The following is a 16,000-nucleotide window of genomic DNA, read 5'->3' on the forward strand; positions in this document are numbered from 1 at the left end:
CTTGTTTTTCCCAACTTGGTTCTGAGACAAGGTCAAGATGAACTCTGATCGAAAGTTCAGTCGTTATGTTTGTCTTACCTTCTTTTGTCAACACAGAACAAACAAAATGATAGAGAATTTATGCGTACAAGAAAAAAGAGAGTTATAAGCATTGGTCATCTTTAAAAGTCACTCCATTTCAACACCACTAATCTCCTGTGCAACATCTTCTGAACTAATTTTGTCAGCTATACGTTATCATCTTGATTTGGTACTGCTAGCTTAACATCCCAGAAAGGTGATTTAGCAAATACTTGTTAATATGGAACGATGGGTTTAGTTGTCAAGGAAATATTTATATAATTTACACTGACACATTTAATTCCAGGTAAGATCCTATCTTCTTAGCCTGCCCTGGTTTAAGCATGACTCGATCCGAAATGGTGCCCCCCCAAAAGAAAAAAGCAGGGGACATTCCTTCTATGTAACAAAGCCCACGACACTTCTGTCTGCTCCCTTCCTCGCATATCGCTGACAACCGAGCCTCGCTCCTCCATGGTACTGTTCTTGACGCCCTGAGCTCGTCATGCCCTCCAGCCTCAAGTGCTTCCACTCTCACCTTGTCTTTAGTTTCCCTCTAAAGATCTCATCACCGCCTGACTTTGTATTACTTGTCAGCTTGACCATTGTCCGCATCGCCCCTGGAACAGTGCTCCAGGAGGGCAGTGGTCTCCTCTCTGGGTTCACTGCTGTGGTCACAGTGCATGAGGAGCACCCAGCCAACGTGAGGCGCTCGACGAAGGCTGCAGGAAGCCACCAAGGCTTCCATTCCTTGAGTAAATGTCTTGGGTTGGGCTGTCCCAGGTGGCTCTGGGCAGTAACGCGGGCAGCACCCGAAAGGACGGAGGAGCAGACAGGCAGCCAGCTGCGATTGAGTTGACTGGGACTCATGCTGGGATGAGGTGGAATGGAAAGAACTGTGGCGAGTCCTGCACCATCCTCCTCTTTCCTGGAAGGGAAACTGTGCAGGCTGGTTTCCTGCTGTTTCCCATAGGCAACTGGGCTGCAATCCTGCCGAGGGCTCCAGGAGACAGTGTAGGGGCATCTCAGAATGATTCCGATAGAGGCTTGCCTGAGCTGTGCCTGGGACTGGGCTGGGATGCTTTCTCAATAGACAATTTCTCTTTTATACAAAGCTGTTTCTTATACATATGTGACTTTCCTTGGGTTTGTTTCTCGAGTCTACCTGGACTAACACAATGCTGCTATGACCATTTCATACAAGTCTTGGTGTACACGTATGCTTTAGAGTCCCTTGGGTAGATATCTAACAGAAGCAATGCTGGAGACTGCGGTAACTCTGTTTAGCCCTGGTAGAAAATGCCAGACAGCTTCCCAACGGGATCATACCAATTCACGTTTCAATGGAACTGTGTATGAAGAGGGTTTCCATTTCTTTACATCCTCACCAATACTTGCTATTGTTCATCTTTTTATCACAACCCTCCCAGTGGATATGAAGTTGTACCTCTTTTGGTTTGCATTTCTCAAATGACTAATGAGGCTGAGCATCTTTTCCTAAGCCATTTGCTTATCTTCTTCACTGATCACTTTCTCAGTTCTATGGGTCAGTGGATTTTTATGTGCATAACATGCGAAAAATGTGTATACTCTGTCTATAGGTCAGTTTGGGGCATACCATTTGAGTGTACGCTGAAATTAGGAACTTGAAACATCATTCAAAAGTATCCTTCTATTATTGTGAAAGGATTTAAAATCTTAACTTAATACAGAAAACTTCCTAGATACCCATTGATTAAAATAAACACACACAGCTCCTACCTTTTTGACCATCGGTAGCAGGCTCTTCCGTGGCCACAGCAATTCAAGCCTGGTATCCTGTGTCCTCCAGATCTTTTCATTATCATGCCTTCTCTGAAAAAGACATGACATCAGCCCAGTTTGATCAACTGTCCACTCTATACCTAGCTGACCTAGCACAGTCAATTGTGACCGAATTAGCCAACCGTTGCTCACATGCTTTTCCTCCCCACTCCTATCCTCCTTCAGTAGGCTATGTACTCTAGCAATTAATCTTCAACATTCCTGGACATTTCTGCACATTTTGCCGACAGTTCTGGCAAGCGAGCCGTGCCAAAAGAAGTTGAGCAGAGCCACTGTATCTTCGAAAAGAGCAATAACTTTGTTGTAAGGTGTGACAAGAAAACCCCATCATAATGTGACAAGAAAGCACAATAAACGAAATAAAACAATGAGTTTTAAATGCTGAGCTGTTTATAGACTCCAACTCGATTAATGAGGAGAATAATCATTAAGCAATTTTCGTTTTTATCAAATAACATATATTTTGCACAGAAGTATTTTTAACTCAGAAATCAGAGTGCACTGAGTTAACGTTTAAGTCATGAGAGGAAGGGATCTGATAGATTTCATGCACCTGATTTTTAAATCACGGTCCCAAGTGGTAGTTTGCTACAGTTGGGTTCAAGACAAGCAAAGCTATAAAAAAGTGAGAAAGGATGGGGTGTTGCTACTGTTGTTTATTGTAGCAAGAGGCTTTGTTTTGCGTAAATAACTCCCCTAAATTGCTCCAATTCTGCTGGGAAAACCAGAAGCTAGTGGTAAAGCCAGGGGAAGAGCCAAGAGCCAGGGGAGGGCTACCCTAGGGCTTGTGGGCACATCAGCTGTTCATGCTTATCAACTTTCCACACTTTTGAAAGATTCAACAGCAGAACTTACATGCCCTTTGGTCCTAAATCATGGATGAAAGACAGCTGGCTTATGTCAAGGAACTCTGTCTGAAAAGAGACAAACATTTCATACTTCGGAAGGCAAAACAATGACATTTATGCATTCAAAAAGCATGGCTAGGGTAGTGGTCTGTGTACATATTTTGGAGCACTCAATAGACCACTGAGCAAATATCTAGAGAAGCTGGGTTACCTGAGGAAGAACGTGGGGCAGGACTGGAGGAAGGCTTTTAACGACCCGGATATGCCTGCGGCACACCCCGCTCGCTGAAAGTGAAGAGAGACTCGAAGCACTTGCTGGTGAAGATCAAGGACAGAAGTCTTCAGTGTGGCTTATAATTCAATGTTAAAAAGTCCTCGCAACTGGGCCCATAGGTACCGTTATGATAAATAGGGGGAAAGATTGAAGTTTACAAGAATTCCATCTTGCTTGCATCCACAATCAGTGCTCCTGGAGCAGCAGGCAAAAGATCAAATGACACCTTGCACTGAGCAAATCTGCTGCCACAGACCTTTTTAAAGTGCTGAAAAACAAAGCTGTGACTTGGAGGACTAAGGTCTGGTTTATTGTCGTGGTTTGTAATCATTTTATTGGGAGCTCTCACAACATCCCATACATCAGTTGTATCAAGCATATTTGTACATACGTTGCCAGCATCATTTCCAAAACATTTTCTGCTTGAGCCCTTGGTACCAGCTTCTCTTTTTTCCCCTCCCACCTCCCCTCCCCTCCTCGTAGATCCTTGATCAATTATAATGATTACTATTTCATATCTCACGCAGGTATGGTATTTTTGATGGCATTATATGTGTGTGAAAGTTGGACAACAAATAGAGAAGACCAAAGAAAATTAGATTTCTTTGAACAATAGTGCTTGTAAAGAACTCTGAAAGCACCCTGGACTACCAAAAGAACCAACAAATTCTGTCTTGGCAGAAGCACATCCAGCATGCTCTTCAGAGGCGACGATGCAGGGACTTCGTGCCGGGTACTGTGGACCTAGCCTTGGGAGATGCCAGTCCCTGGAGAAGGACGCCGCGCTGGTAAAGTGGAGGGAAGCAAAGGAGACAACCCTCACATGATGGACTGACGCAGTGGCTGCAACAATGAGCTCAACCACACTGTGAGGATGGTGGAGGCGCAGGTGGCGGCTCATTCTGTGGTACGTAAGGGTCACTGTGAGATGGAACGGCCATCACAGCACCTCACAGCCACTGCAGCCTGCCCAGAGGGAGGGCAGGCTCTGCCCTCAAAGAGTGTGGTGTACAATTAAAATACAACCACTTTATTTTAAAAAGGAAAAGGCAACCTATAGCTTGGGAGATGAATTGAGAGGGTGATACATACAATAAGAAGAGCACCACCTATAAAAATGCTTTTTTTAAAAAAAAAAAAGGTCTGCAACAGAAAATCAATTTTAAAAAATGGGTAAGAACTGGAATAGACACTTCACCAAAGAGGATAGTCAGTCAGCCACCAAGCACAGGAAAAGATGCCCAACGCTTTTTGAGAGATGTAAACCAAAACTACGATGAGATGCCACCTCGTGTCTGTTAGGGTGACAGTGATTTTGAAAATGGAAGCAACAGGTGTTGACAAGATTGTGGAGACACTGGAGTTTTCCCGTATTGCTGGTGGGAAGGCAGTTACCGTGAACAACAATTTGGCAGTTCCTCACAAAGGTCAAACATAGAAGTTGAACACAGAACCTAGAATTCCCAGTCCAAGGTATGCAGCCAGAGGAAATGAAGGCAGGCACAGAAACAGGAATCCCGTACAACGTGCTCGCTGCCACACTTTCCACAGTCCCTGAAGGTGGGCACGAAGGAAATGTCCATCAACAGATGGATGTGATATGTGCACACAATGGGTTACTCAACCAGCCACTACCATTGAGTAGATGCCTTCTCATAGCCACCCTTTAAGAGGACAGGGTGGAACTTCTCCTTTGAGTTTCTGAAGCTGTAAATCTTTATGGAGCAGAAAGCCCCATCTTTCTCCCTGGAACTGATCGTGGCTTTGAACTGCTACCCAATCCATAACCTAGTGACTTCGTAGTATTTAACTAAGGAGAACATGTAAGGAAGAAACAGACTTATTCTTCCTGGGTGGGATGAATTGCTAGAAGAAAATATTATGGTAGGACATATTTCTCAAATTGAAAGCAAAGGTCCCAAGGCCAACTTATAGGTGAAACCGATTAATAACATTTTTAATTTAATGCAATTATGCTATTCAAACTTCTAAGTGATTTTTCAGTGATAAGAAAACAGAATTGCCTGTCCCTGTGCCTAACTTCATGTGGACAGGCAGTTCTCAGAAATGAGAATTTGAAGACAAATATCAGCTGACAGTATTTCATAGGATTTCCTAATCTTGTGAATAAAGTACAATCAATATCTTCTGCGTGTGTGTGTGTGTGTGTGTGTGTGTGTACACGAATGCACACACACCATAACTGACTCAATGGCAGTGAATTTGGCTTCTGGGGGGTGCGTATAAAGGAACTAGTGAAAAGTAAAATGTTCTTGGGATTAGATGGAAAGCAGTCTCAATTCAAAGCTTCAGATGTCACACTGGATAATCAAAGTTAGGAAAATAGGGAAGCAAATTGGGTTCCCAACACCACTTGACAAGCAACAAAACTTAGGGCTAAGAGCACACCTTGAAAATTGCTTGGCTACCCTGCACACACAGCCCGCTCTACTCCGGTTCTGGATTTAAAGAGGAGGGTGATGTCAACAAAAGTTCAAGCAAGTGGGTAAGTCCAAAATTGTCAGAAGCAACGAGCACTGGGTTGGCCAATGACCTGGGACTGAACGCGGGAAGGAGGCTCCGCTACCTCCGGAATGGCTGCCTTCCAGGTAAAGGGTTAGCACAGCTGCGGGGGAAGGGGGGGGGCAGAAGAAGCCATCTGGCCAATTTGAGGAGCCCTGGATGTAGTGGTTACTCAGCTCCACAAAGAGTCACACTCTTGGAAACTCACGGGGCAATTCTACTCTGCTCTATAGGGTCGCTATTGATCATTATCAACTTGCCGGCAGTGAGTTTGAGTTTTGCGTTGTTGTTTGGGGGTTTGTTTGTGCGTTTTTTTAAATCAAATCTACAGTGGAAACAGATTGTCTAGACTATGCCTATGGTCCCTCCAATTCTAAGACTCAATGTAAGAATGACAGACCATCACTGAAAACTAAACCCGGTGTCCTCAGGGCAATTTCAAGGCCCAGCAGCCCTGGTGGTGCTGTGGTGAAGTGCTTGCCTTCCAATTGAAAGGCAGGTGGTTAAACCCAGCAGCTGCTCTGCAGGAGAACGATGTGATCGTCGACTTCTGGAAAGATTGCGGCTTTGGACAGCCTGTGAGACATTCTCTTTTGTCCTTCACTGTGCAGAGATAAGGGCCTTTCCCTTAATTAGAAGACATTGTTGATCAAGTCAATACAGCTCTTCTCTGTCGGGCAGGGAAACAATATGCAGATCTCTGTTCTGTGCCCGTCTGCACCTCAAACTAAAGTGATTCATCAGACAAAACGAGGAAGAGCCCAACTCGGTATCATCGATCTGTGGAATGATTCACCCATGATGATAAATCGAAGCTAACCATCATCCTGGAGATAAGGAATCTGAGTTAGAAGAGTTAATTTACTCGACATTAGAGCATAATCCATTCAGAACGTTTCTCTTAGACTGCACGTTTCGTTCCATTTCTAGATTTTGGTTTTCAGAACATACAATACATTGACTGCTCCTCTTCCTTTCAATACCCTGAGAGATGAGCATTTTCCAGTTATTAATGAAAATGCCCGGATCACAACCTACACTTATACAATACTAGAAGACAAAAGAATTCTTGTTGGAAGTTGTATATGCTACTGTACGATGGAGCTACCTGCTGTTAATTTTGGTTTTTACATACGCATTTATGCCTACGGGAGAGGTCAAACACGGGTGTTCCCTCTTTACCAAAGAGTAATGAAACTAAAGGAACTACTGATAATGTCCGAGGAAACTGCCTCGTGCTGAATCCCTGAAAACCTTGTTTTTCAGAACCAGGAGGTGGAAAAAAGGAATAAAAACAAAGGAAGGTTTCATAAGCCTGGAAGAAAAGGTGTTTGTCTGAGTGGCCACATGTAAAAGTAAGAGAAAAGAGCTGTCCGCATCTCATTTCCAAAGCCGTTTAAGAAAACGAAAGGGCTACTGCTTGGAAGCCTAGAAGCAGTTCCTTCTGGGTAAATCGTATTACACAAAAACCCTGATACTATCTAGCTCCACTTTTGAAAGTGGTCCAAATTTCCAAGACATTTCGAACTTGACCAGAACATTTCAGTTCAGGAAAGTTTCCCAAACTGTTAATAATAAGAGCCACCTGGACCTCGTCATTAAAAAGACAGACTGCAAGCACAGATCTGCACGGACTTACTGAAAGCAGAAGCACCATCCTATTTGGTTCCCAAAAGCCTATTGACTTAAGAATCCCAATTCATTTACGTATGAAAATGCTGTTTTTGACCTTTCAAAGTATAAAGCAACGATACGTACACATAACAAACAACTTCTAACATGCTTTTTACACACAGGGCTTTTTAATGTTCCTCACATCTGTCAAGGGAAACACACAGAGGCCAATCTGATTTTGCAAGGAAGAGGGGGAGGCCTGAATGAAGACTGAGTAGTCTTTAGACGGGATGACATTTACAGTGCAGGCAATGACTGTCCAGTAGTAGATGAAATGGCATACTGTGCATTTTGGAGAGTTCAGCGATTCAGGGGCCACTGTGAACAGTCACCAAAACTGAGAGGGGAAACTCGATTCCTTCAGTAGCTAACGGGTTTTTTCTTCTTCCAAACGAAATATTTGTGAGACGTGATGGGCTTTCTGAGCACAACAGTGCCTTAGCGGTGGAAGGACTTTTCTGCCTGAGAAAGTAACTTTTTAAGTAAGCGAATATTTGAGAAATTATTCTTCCTTCAACATGAGAATCCCAAATGTAATCACACATGCAAGAAACAGAAGACAGAACCACCGTGAACTGTTCTAAAATTGAAAGCCAAAAGAAAGAGCAAGTCACGGGCAGGCGGAAAGCAAAAGACATGGAGAAGGAGGTCACACCGGTGCTTAATCATGCCGCTTCTGAAAACAGCCGTGTTGGCATCCGAGGGCCAGACAGGGGGCAGCCTTTAGTGAAAACAGAAACAGTGCCCTTACTCCTTAGTTCTCAGGAGTACTCATAGTTCTCAGGCCCAGACTGGAAGAAATCCCTCCCATCATGCTCTTGAGTTCCTTGGGTGGAAGCCAAATTGCTGGAGTCCCAGAGAAAACTCTTCTCCACAGTTAGGAGGCCGGCAAACACGCCTGAAGTCCACTACCCTCACCAAGAGAGCCGCTGCGAGAGGGGTGCAGAGGCGGCCTTGGGTCAGCTGTGTGTACAAGGGACCAGCAGGGTGTGTGCATGACCAACCTCCACTGAAGACAGGCTGGGGGAGGAGACACAAGTCCCTGAAAAACGCAGCAGCCTACATTGCTCTTGCTTTTCTGCCTTAGACAGACAGAGCCTGTCCTTCCCTCTGTGTATGTGTAAGCCAGAGACGCGTGATAGCTTGTGCACCTCTGTGCCACCTCCACAGGAAAAGTCTTTCTCCACATAGAGAAGCAGGCTTCACTATCAGTTATCCACATCTCTGGGCCTTTGAGAGCGAACCATTTATAAACATCCTACCATCAAGGGCCTTCGAGGATGGCGAAGAAGCTCCCCGTTCCTGAAACTCTCTGTGAAGTCCACCCCACCTCCGCTACCTGACTGCTGCCTGCCCAGCCTCGTCTCTAGGGTTTTTCCAGCCCCATCACCACCTCGCCTCTCTTTCCTCCGAGCTTTTTCCCAGGCCTCTCGCTTTTCACATGGAAAGATAAAGCCTTTTATAGGCATCACAGGCCAATCAGATGGTAATCACAATATCGTCTTTGAGTATTCAACGCTACTTAACTGTTTTCATCACTTAGTACTCAAAAGTTTTTCTTCAGGGCTGAGAATGATTTTTTTGGTGTTATCTAGGAAACCTGAGGAAATAAGACTGATTTCTAGATAATCTCACCTGTGGTTATTCAAATCTATTGCTATAGGCGTATTAAGTTATATCCAGTATTTTAGTGTCAAATCAACTTTATATTCATTTCTTTAACTAAAAGACTGATGCAGAAATGGATACAAACACTCGTATTGAGAAAACTGTAAATCAGAGCAATCCTAAGTTTAACTGACAATTTTGTTTTACTAGTAATTTCAAAATTTAAATCACTGAGTACTTACTGTTGCATGATAGTTTCTATACATGGGCATTTTTAGTAACTTTGTCAAATAATCCTCCAGTTGTTTCTGTAATATAAATATTAGATCAAAGTTAATATGCTCATGTGCATTAACATTTTTAAGCAGCTCGCACCAATATGCCGTGACCACCGCTCCACTCTCATTTTATAAACGTTATTCAGTTGTCTACTCATAGTGCCACTGAGCAAGAAATCCTGAAGAGCATTACGTAGCTTTCCCACAGTTCTCTGGAACCATTAAGGAGCTCTGGTGGTGCTTCGTTTAAGGGTTCAGCTTCTAACCACAACATTGGCAGTTCAAACCCACAGGCCGCCCTGTGGGAGAAAGATGAGGCTGCCTGCTCCTATAAAGAGTCCCAGTGTCAGAAATCCTAAGACGCAGTTATACTTTGACCTACACATTCACTGTGAGTTGGAATCAGCTCCCTCATGGCAAGGACTTAGTTTTTTGGTTAATTTGGTTTGGTTTTTGAGCCACTATTTCAATCTCTGGTTGCTATTTGACTTTCCACATTCTTGGCTCTTCCACAAACTGCTTAGAGACAGAGCGAGCTTTCTAGTTCTCTTTGTACTCTACGACAACCAGCATGGAGCCCCGCCCCACCCTCCACTCCCCCGTTGCCATTACCGTTAGGTGCTGCTGAGTTTGTTCCAGTTCACAGTGACCCCAGCAGACCACAGAACAAAAGACTTCCCAGTCTCGTGCCGCCCCTCCATGGCTGCCATATCTGAATGCATTGTTGCACTCCTCTTATTAGGGGGCTTCTTCTTCTTCTTCTTGGCTGATTCATATTTCATCAGGATGACGTCCTTTTACAGAGACTCGCCCCTTCTGATTACCTCTACAAAGCACTGAGACAAAGTCTCGCCATCCTTGCTTCAGAGGAACATTCCGGCTGTACTTGTTTGAAGGCAAATTTGTTCATTCTTCCGACAGTCCATGTTTACTTAATATTCTTTGTCAATATCACAATTAAATGCACACGGTCTTCTCCAGTCTCCCTTAGCCATTCTCCAGCTGTCACTGCTAATGAGGAGACAGGACATGCACCCTAGCTTCGGTGGGGGGTGGGGGGAGGGTGTTGCCCACAGTAAAGACTTTTAACCCAAACCTGTATTTTCTCAGTTCTAACACTGCATTGATAAATGCATTTGGCAGTTTTTCAAGAGGAAGGGAAGATATGCCTTCATTGCAAATATGCTAAACGATGAGTGGAGGCTGGGGGCTAGGAAATGTATTTTTGACATAGAGGCAGTGGAATCGTACAGGCCATTCATGCTGGCCATGTGACAAAATCTCTGCCTGAGTCATCAAGGGTTAATGACCATACATTAACCGTTTCAGCCAGACTCACATATGGACATGGAGTAACACAAAACTATAGAATCGTCTATGTTGTGGTATCTTACAAAATATTTAGACCAGGTCCCCAAAGGTTTTTTTGCAAGCTGACATTGGTCCAGAAGGAACGGAAAACATTTCCTCTGGGACACATTTCCGCTATTTCTGACTATAAGGCAGAACTGATGTCTAGTTGTTGATTTTCTATGGAAAACATTCTCTCCCATGCTGTGCACAGTCTCACAGAAGCAGGTCAGGTATGGGTGTCCCTCTGCCCGCGTTTCCCATCAGACACAGCTGCGTGTGGTTCTACCCATCTCACACCTCCCTGGCCCATGTATAGTTTAAGAATGAGATCTTTTATGTCTCTACAGCTGAGCCGGAGACAACTTGATGGCAGGGCGGCCATGAGCTCCCATAAGTAAAGAAGCGAACATCGGGAAACATGATTTTCCAAGAGCAGTTCTCAAACCCCATAAAGGTGACTCACTTCCAGTCCAGAGAGTTTCCCACAGGGAAGACAGCTTCCTCGTGACCTAACTTCTCTTCTGGGAAAGTGCAGCCTCCCAAGAGTCCACCGAGGCTTAGGGAAGAGGGCTGACTAACCAAGTTCCAGAGAAGGGGTGAGCGATCATGGATGAGAGGAGTGTGCTCCTCTGTGTGGGGTGTTCCTGCTTGCCTTTGGGTGGATTCCAACTGACACCACCCTCCGGGCCAGAGAGGGTATGATGGCCCCCTGGGTCTCTAAGACTGGACATCTTTATGGTAACAGACTGCCCCCCAGAGCAGGCGTGAGTTCAAAAGACCAAACTAGCAAGCCCAGAGCTCGACCTCACGCCGCAGGAGGCCCCTGTCCCTGCCTCTCTGAGGCTTCCTGTATTTTTCTCTTCTTTGTTTTAATCTTGCAATTCCGATAGAATCCACAATAAATTGGCAAACCTTTGCTGTTTCCCTTTAGATTACAGTGGTTCTCAACCTTCCTCATGCCGCGACCCTTTCATACAGTTCCTCATGTTGTGATGACCCCCCAATCATAACATTACTTTCGTTGCTGCTTCATAACTGTGATTTTGCTACTGTTATGAATCGGGAGACCTCTGTGAAAAGGCCGTTCGACCCCCGAAGGGGTCTCGACCCACAGGTTGAGAACCACAGCTCTAGCAGTCAGAGAGTTATCCCCACTTCACCCCACCCACCCTTTGAAGGAAAGAACTCACAAACCACACCTGCAGCTTCATGTGGACAAGCCCCTCCAAAGAGAGAAACCATCAGAGAAGCAGAGGGCCTGGCCCATCTCAAGCGGGACCATTGAAAGGTGTTGATTGCTCCAGAAGACCCCCTCCAGTGAGATTACCCGCTTTTTCATGAACTTTGATTCTTTTCTGAAACCCTCTTTCCTTCGCTTATTAAAAACCCTTTAGCCTATTGCTCTGGGAGGCAGGTTTTCTTGGACAAGGTTGATTCGGTCTCCTTGAATACAGCATTCAGTGAATCCGCTGGCTCTCCCTTCTTCCCCTGCCCAGTGCGGGAGCTTACCTGTGACAGCGGGCACGGATTTCTCATGCGTGTAAACATGACCATGGTGCCACCAGCACACCCCAGGGTTTGCACAGGGCTGCAGATTCTGTTCCAAACGATGCACAAGTGAACACCTACCCTTCTGCCGAAGAACTGTTCCTCCCGAATCCTGTTTTCCGATGAGCGGGGCAAACTTGGCATCTCTCGGGGCTCCTCCCCTTTGACATGCTGTCTTCTAAATGTGTGTCTACAAGAAGGCAACCAACACGTATTAGGGTGTCCTGCAAACCATGTCTCTCCTCATCTCCTTCATGAGACGCCTTACCTTTAGAAGAACCTATTTCATTGAAAATACCAGCAGCGATGGATAAGTTCACCTATCAGGTGAGGGAAATATTCTTTCCTTCCCAACTTGTATAAGGACACAGCTTTATAATGAATACGGAAGTAGGTACCTTTTGGTAGGAATGGGGATTCGAATAAAGGCTTTGTACTTGAGTAGTTCTCTGTGGAATTCTTGGAAGTGCTTGAACTTCCTCTTAACTTGCCACTTAAATTCTCCATGTGTTAATTCAATAGTGTAAAGATTGATACTTGGCACCTACAGTGAGAAATACAAATGGTTGGCATTTTATATATCAACAACCGGCCCCCTCGCCAAAATCAATGAACAATAGCTAATGAGTGACATGGAAACATTCTTAAAATCCTGCCAGTTTATTTTGTGGAATTATATAAACGTTTTCTTTGTTTGCAAACCTTCAAATTTTGTAATCCTGATTTAAATAATAATAGTCTATTAAGTATTTGATAATCTGTATAACACAAATTTTATATCATAAATTTCGAGTAATCCTATCTTCCCATATTATCATCCACCTCTAAACACACACACACACACACACACCTGATACCAGAAGCCAGATAAAAGACACTATGTGAGAAGACCCATGTCTGGCAGACAGCGACTAGCCCATTGGCGGAATGAGCAAGGGCAGGAGAAAAGGGGTGCTGGGAGCACCGTCTTCCCTTCCCAATGACCCTGTGGCCCTCTCCCCTCTCATTCTGAAGCACATTTCATCTTCTGGCTTTAACTGCACCCCCTACTTCTTGAAGGGCCTCCTCTGTCCAGAAAGGTAGAAGACAAGAAAAATATAATCACCCACAAAGTGTTTTTTTCTAGATACCTAACCAAAGTAAATTGCTATTACATTTTTAAAATACTTCCTTTAAAATGCAAATATATCTCGGTGACAAATGATTCATTTTACTAGTCAGAGTTTTTTCTAACAGGCCCAAGAGAGAAGCGCTCTGCTCGGGAAGTGTCAGGAAAAAGAATCTGCTGAAAGCACAGGAGGGCATGAAGGCACCGGATGCTACGCTGGATCGCTTCGAGCAGCGGTTCTCAACCTGTGGGTCGTGACCCCTTTGGGGGGTCGAATGACCCTTTCATAAGGGTCAACCGATTCATAACAGTAGCAAAATTACAGTGATGAAGCAGCAACAAAAATAATTTTATGGTTGGGGAGTCACCACCACATGAGGAACTGGATTAAAGCGTCGCGGCATTAGGAAGGTTGAGAACCACTGGCTTAGAGCATACTGGTTCCTGACAAAAGGTAAGAAACTATAGGTGATGAGAGGCGGAGAGAGTACACGTCTCTGACTGCTAGTTTATCCAAGACCTAGTGTCCGTGTCGATGTTTGACGTGCGGTGTCCAGGCACTGCAGTTACCATTCACTACTACTGGCTGCACACTTCGTGCAAGCTTTGCATGACCACTCTGTGTAGAGGTGGTATACAAAACAAGCATCCCTCCAATCATCAGTAAATAGTCAAATCAAGAAATTAAGTTCATGCTTTCTCTCTACTCAGGATCTGTGACAGTTGCTGCAACCGGAAGTTGCAGGAGTTTAATATAACATGCTGCCTTTCACCTTGACTAATATTAGAGGCATCATCCTGCATCATGGTCTGCAGGGAAACCCGAGTGGCCAGAGCCTTTGCATTTGAGTAAAAAGAGCTCAATTTAACAAGACGAAGTAGATGAGGAGACTGATACAGAGTCAAGATCAGGTGTGCACACAGAAAGCAAACTTTTAAAGTAGATATTAGAGATTGGAGGAGGAAGGAGAATCGTTTACTAGAAAGTCGATGTGTTAGTTCTGGTGAAGGGAGAGGTGAAACACAACACGGGGGACGTCAGCACACCCTGACTAAGGCTTAGGAACCACATGCGAGGTATGCTAGAATAAGGGACAGCTACTGAAAATGCTGTAACAGATACAATTGTGCAACCACAGTGATACAAGCACGGATTTGTGAGCCGTGACAGAGAAGCATACCGTGTAGGCGTCAGAGAGTGTATGGGGCACCAGCGTTGGCACGCAGAGGTACACAGACCAAACTCACTGCTTGTGTCAATGCTGATTCATAGTGACCCTCCCGCACAGGGTGGAGCTGCTGCCTGTGAATGACTGAGACTGTAAAGCTTTATGGGAGTAGAAAGTCTCATCTTATAACTGTCAGTTTGCTATTGTTATGAATCAGGTGACCCCTGTGAAAGGGTCGTTCAACCCCCCAAAGGGGTCTCAACCAACAGGTTGAGAACCACTGACCTAGTGGTTTCAAACAGCTGACCTTGAAATTAGCAGCCCATCGCATAGACCACTATGCTACCAGGGACCCACATGTATAGACAGAGTTGTGGGCATTTGTATACAGATCGTTGTATGTGTTATATATGTATGTTTCATCATCTTTTAATTCCATTTCTCACTGAACTTTTTGAAGCCCCCGGTACAGAAAAGAGTACATAGAGGGAAAATCCATGGAAACTTCCTAGACATATGCAAACACCTCATGGGACAGTGATTGGGTTTGAAGGCTTAGGGCCATGGTCTTGGGGAACATCTAGGTCAATTGGCATAGCATGGTCCATAATGTTCTATTTGTTGAGTAGTGTCTGGGGTCTTAAAAGTCTGCACATGACCACCTAAGAGACAACCTGTGTTCTCCGCATATATGGAGCAAAGGAGAGGAGAGTCCAGGAAACTAGTCCACAGAACTATGGCCACCTGAACCACAGCTCCTCCCACCTGAAGCCAGAAGGAGGAGGTCAGTGTTTTCCAAAGTGGGTGATTTGACTCCCTGGGACACAGGGATGGGGGGAGGGGCTGGAATGAACCTACACTTTAGCCTTGATTGTGGGCTACCGTGCAAACGTTTTTAATCAACAGGAGGGGTGTGGTTTTATTTTTCTGAGAAAGGGATGGTGAAACAAGTTGGAGAACCTATGAGCTAGATGGTACCCGGAGACCATTGTTGAAGGCTCTAAACAGCGACACATAGAAGATCCTGCTTAGGATGGAACAAAACTCAAATTCACATAAAAGATGAGACTCCCTAGATTGATAGAGACTATTGAAAACCCTCAAACTAATGCCCTAAGATGCCCTTTTAACCTGGAACTAAAGCCACTTCCCAAGGTCACCTTTCAAAGAACATATTGACTTCAAAACACCACCACCTGGGAGGCATGTGCTCCTTGGAACAATCAACTATATGAGCCACCACCTAGGCAGTATTTGTCCAAACTCAAAGATGAGAAGGCAAGGAGGGGCAGGCAAATGGATGGACAGATGAAAAACTCCAAACCACGGCCACTAAGTTGATTCTGACTCCAACAACCTTATATGACATAATAGGCTTACCCTATAGGGCCGTGGTTCTCCACCTGGGGGTCGTCATCCCTTTGTGGGGTCGAACGACCCTTTCACAGGGGTTCCCCAATTCATAACAGTAGCATAGTTACAGTGATGAAGTAGCAACAAAAATTATTTTATGGTTGGGGAGTCACCACAACATGAGGAACTGGATTAAAGGGTTGCAGCATCAGGAAGGTTGAGAACCACTGAATTAGAGGGTTTCCAATGCTGTGGTCTTTATGGAAGCATACTGCCACAGCTTTCTCCCATGGGATGGCTGTTGGGTTCAAACCCCTAACCATTCAGTTAGTTTTAAACACTGTGCACAAGAGCTTCTTGCAACAGGGAAGAAAGGGTGG

At 44.8% G+C, this 16,000-nt stretch overlaps 1 protein-coding gene across 2 annotated transcripts in view; it reads right to left on the reverse strand.

Annotated features, from left to right (window-relative positions):
* The window catches only part of PLD1 (phospholipase D1), a 184,241-nt gene that overhangs the window by 124,419 nt on the left and 43,822 nt on the right, over positions 1-16,000 (reverse strand). For both annotated transcript variants that reach the window (XM_004704081.2, XM_045297437.1), the window contains exons 4-8: positions 12,389-12,534; positions 12,072-12,180; positions 9,054-9,119; positions 2,740-2,798; positions 1,822-1,914 (exon numbers count right to left, since the gene is read on the reverse strand). In XM_004704081.2, the coding sequence (XP_004704138.1) occupies positions 1,822-1,914; positions 2,740-2,798; positions 9,054-9,119; positions 12,072-12,180; positions 12,389-12,534 (473 nt within the window). The remainder of the gene's footprint in view (positions 1-1,821; positions 1,915-2,739; positions 2,799-9,053; positions 9,120-12,071; positions 12,181-12,388; positions 12,535-16,000) is intronic.

The sequence above is a fragment of the Echinops telfairi genome, unplaced genomic scaffold (assembly GCF_000313985.2).
Source record: "Echinops telfairi isolate 266 unplaced genomic scaffold, ASM31398v2 ScPeMD7_7420;HRSCAF=8458, whole genome shotgun sequence".
Taxonomy (NCBI): domain Eukaryota; kingdom Metazoa; phylum Chordata; class Mammalia; order Afrosoricida; family Tenrecidae; genus Echinops; species Echinops telfairi.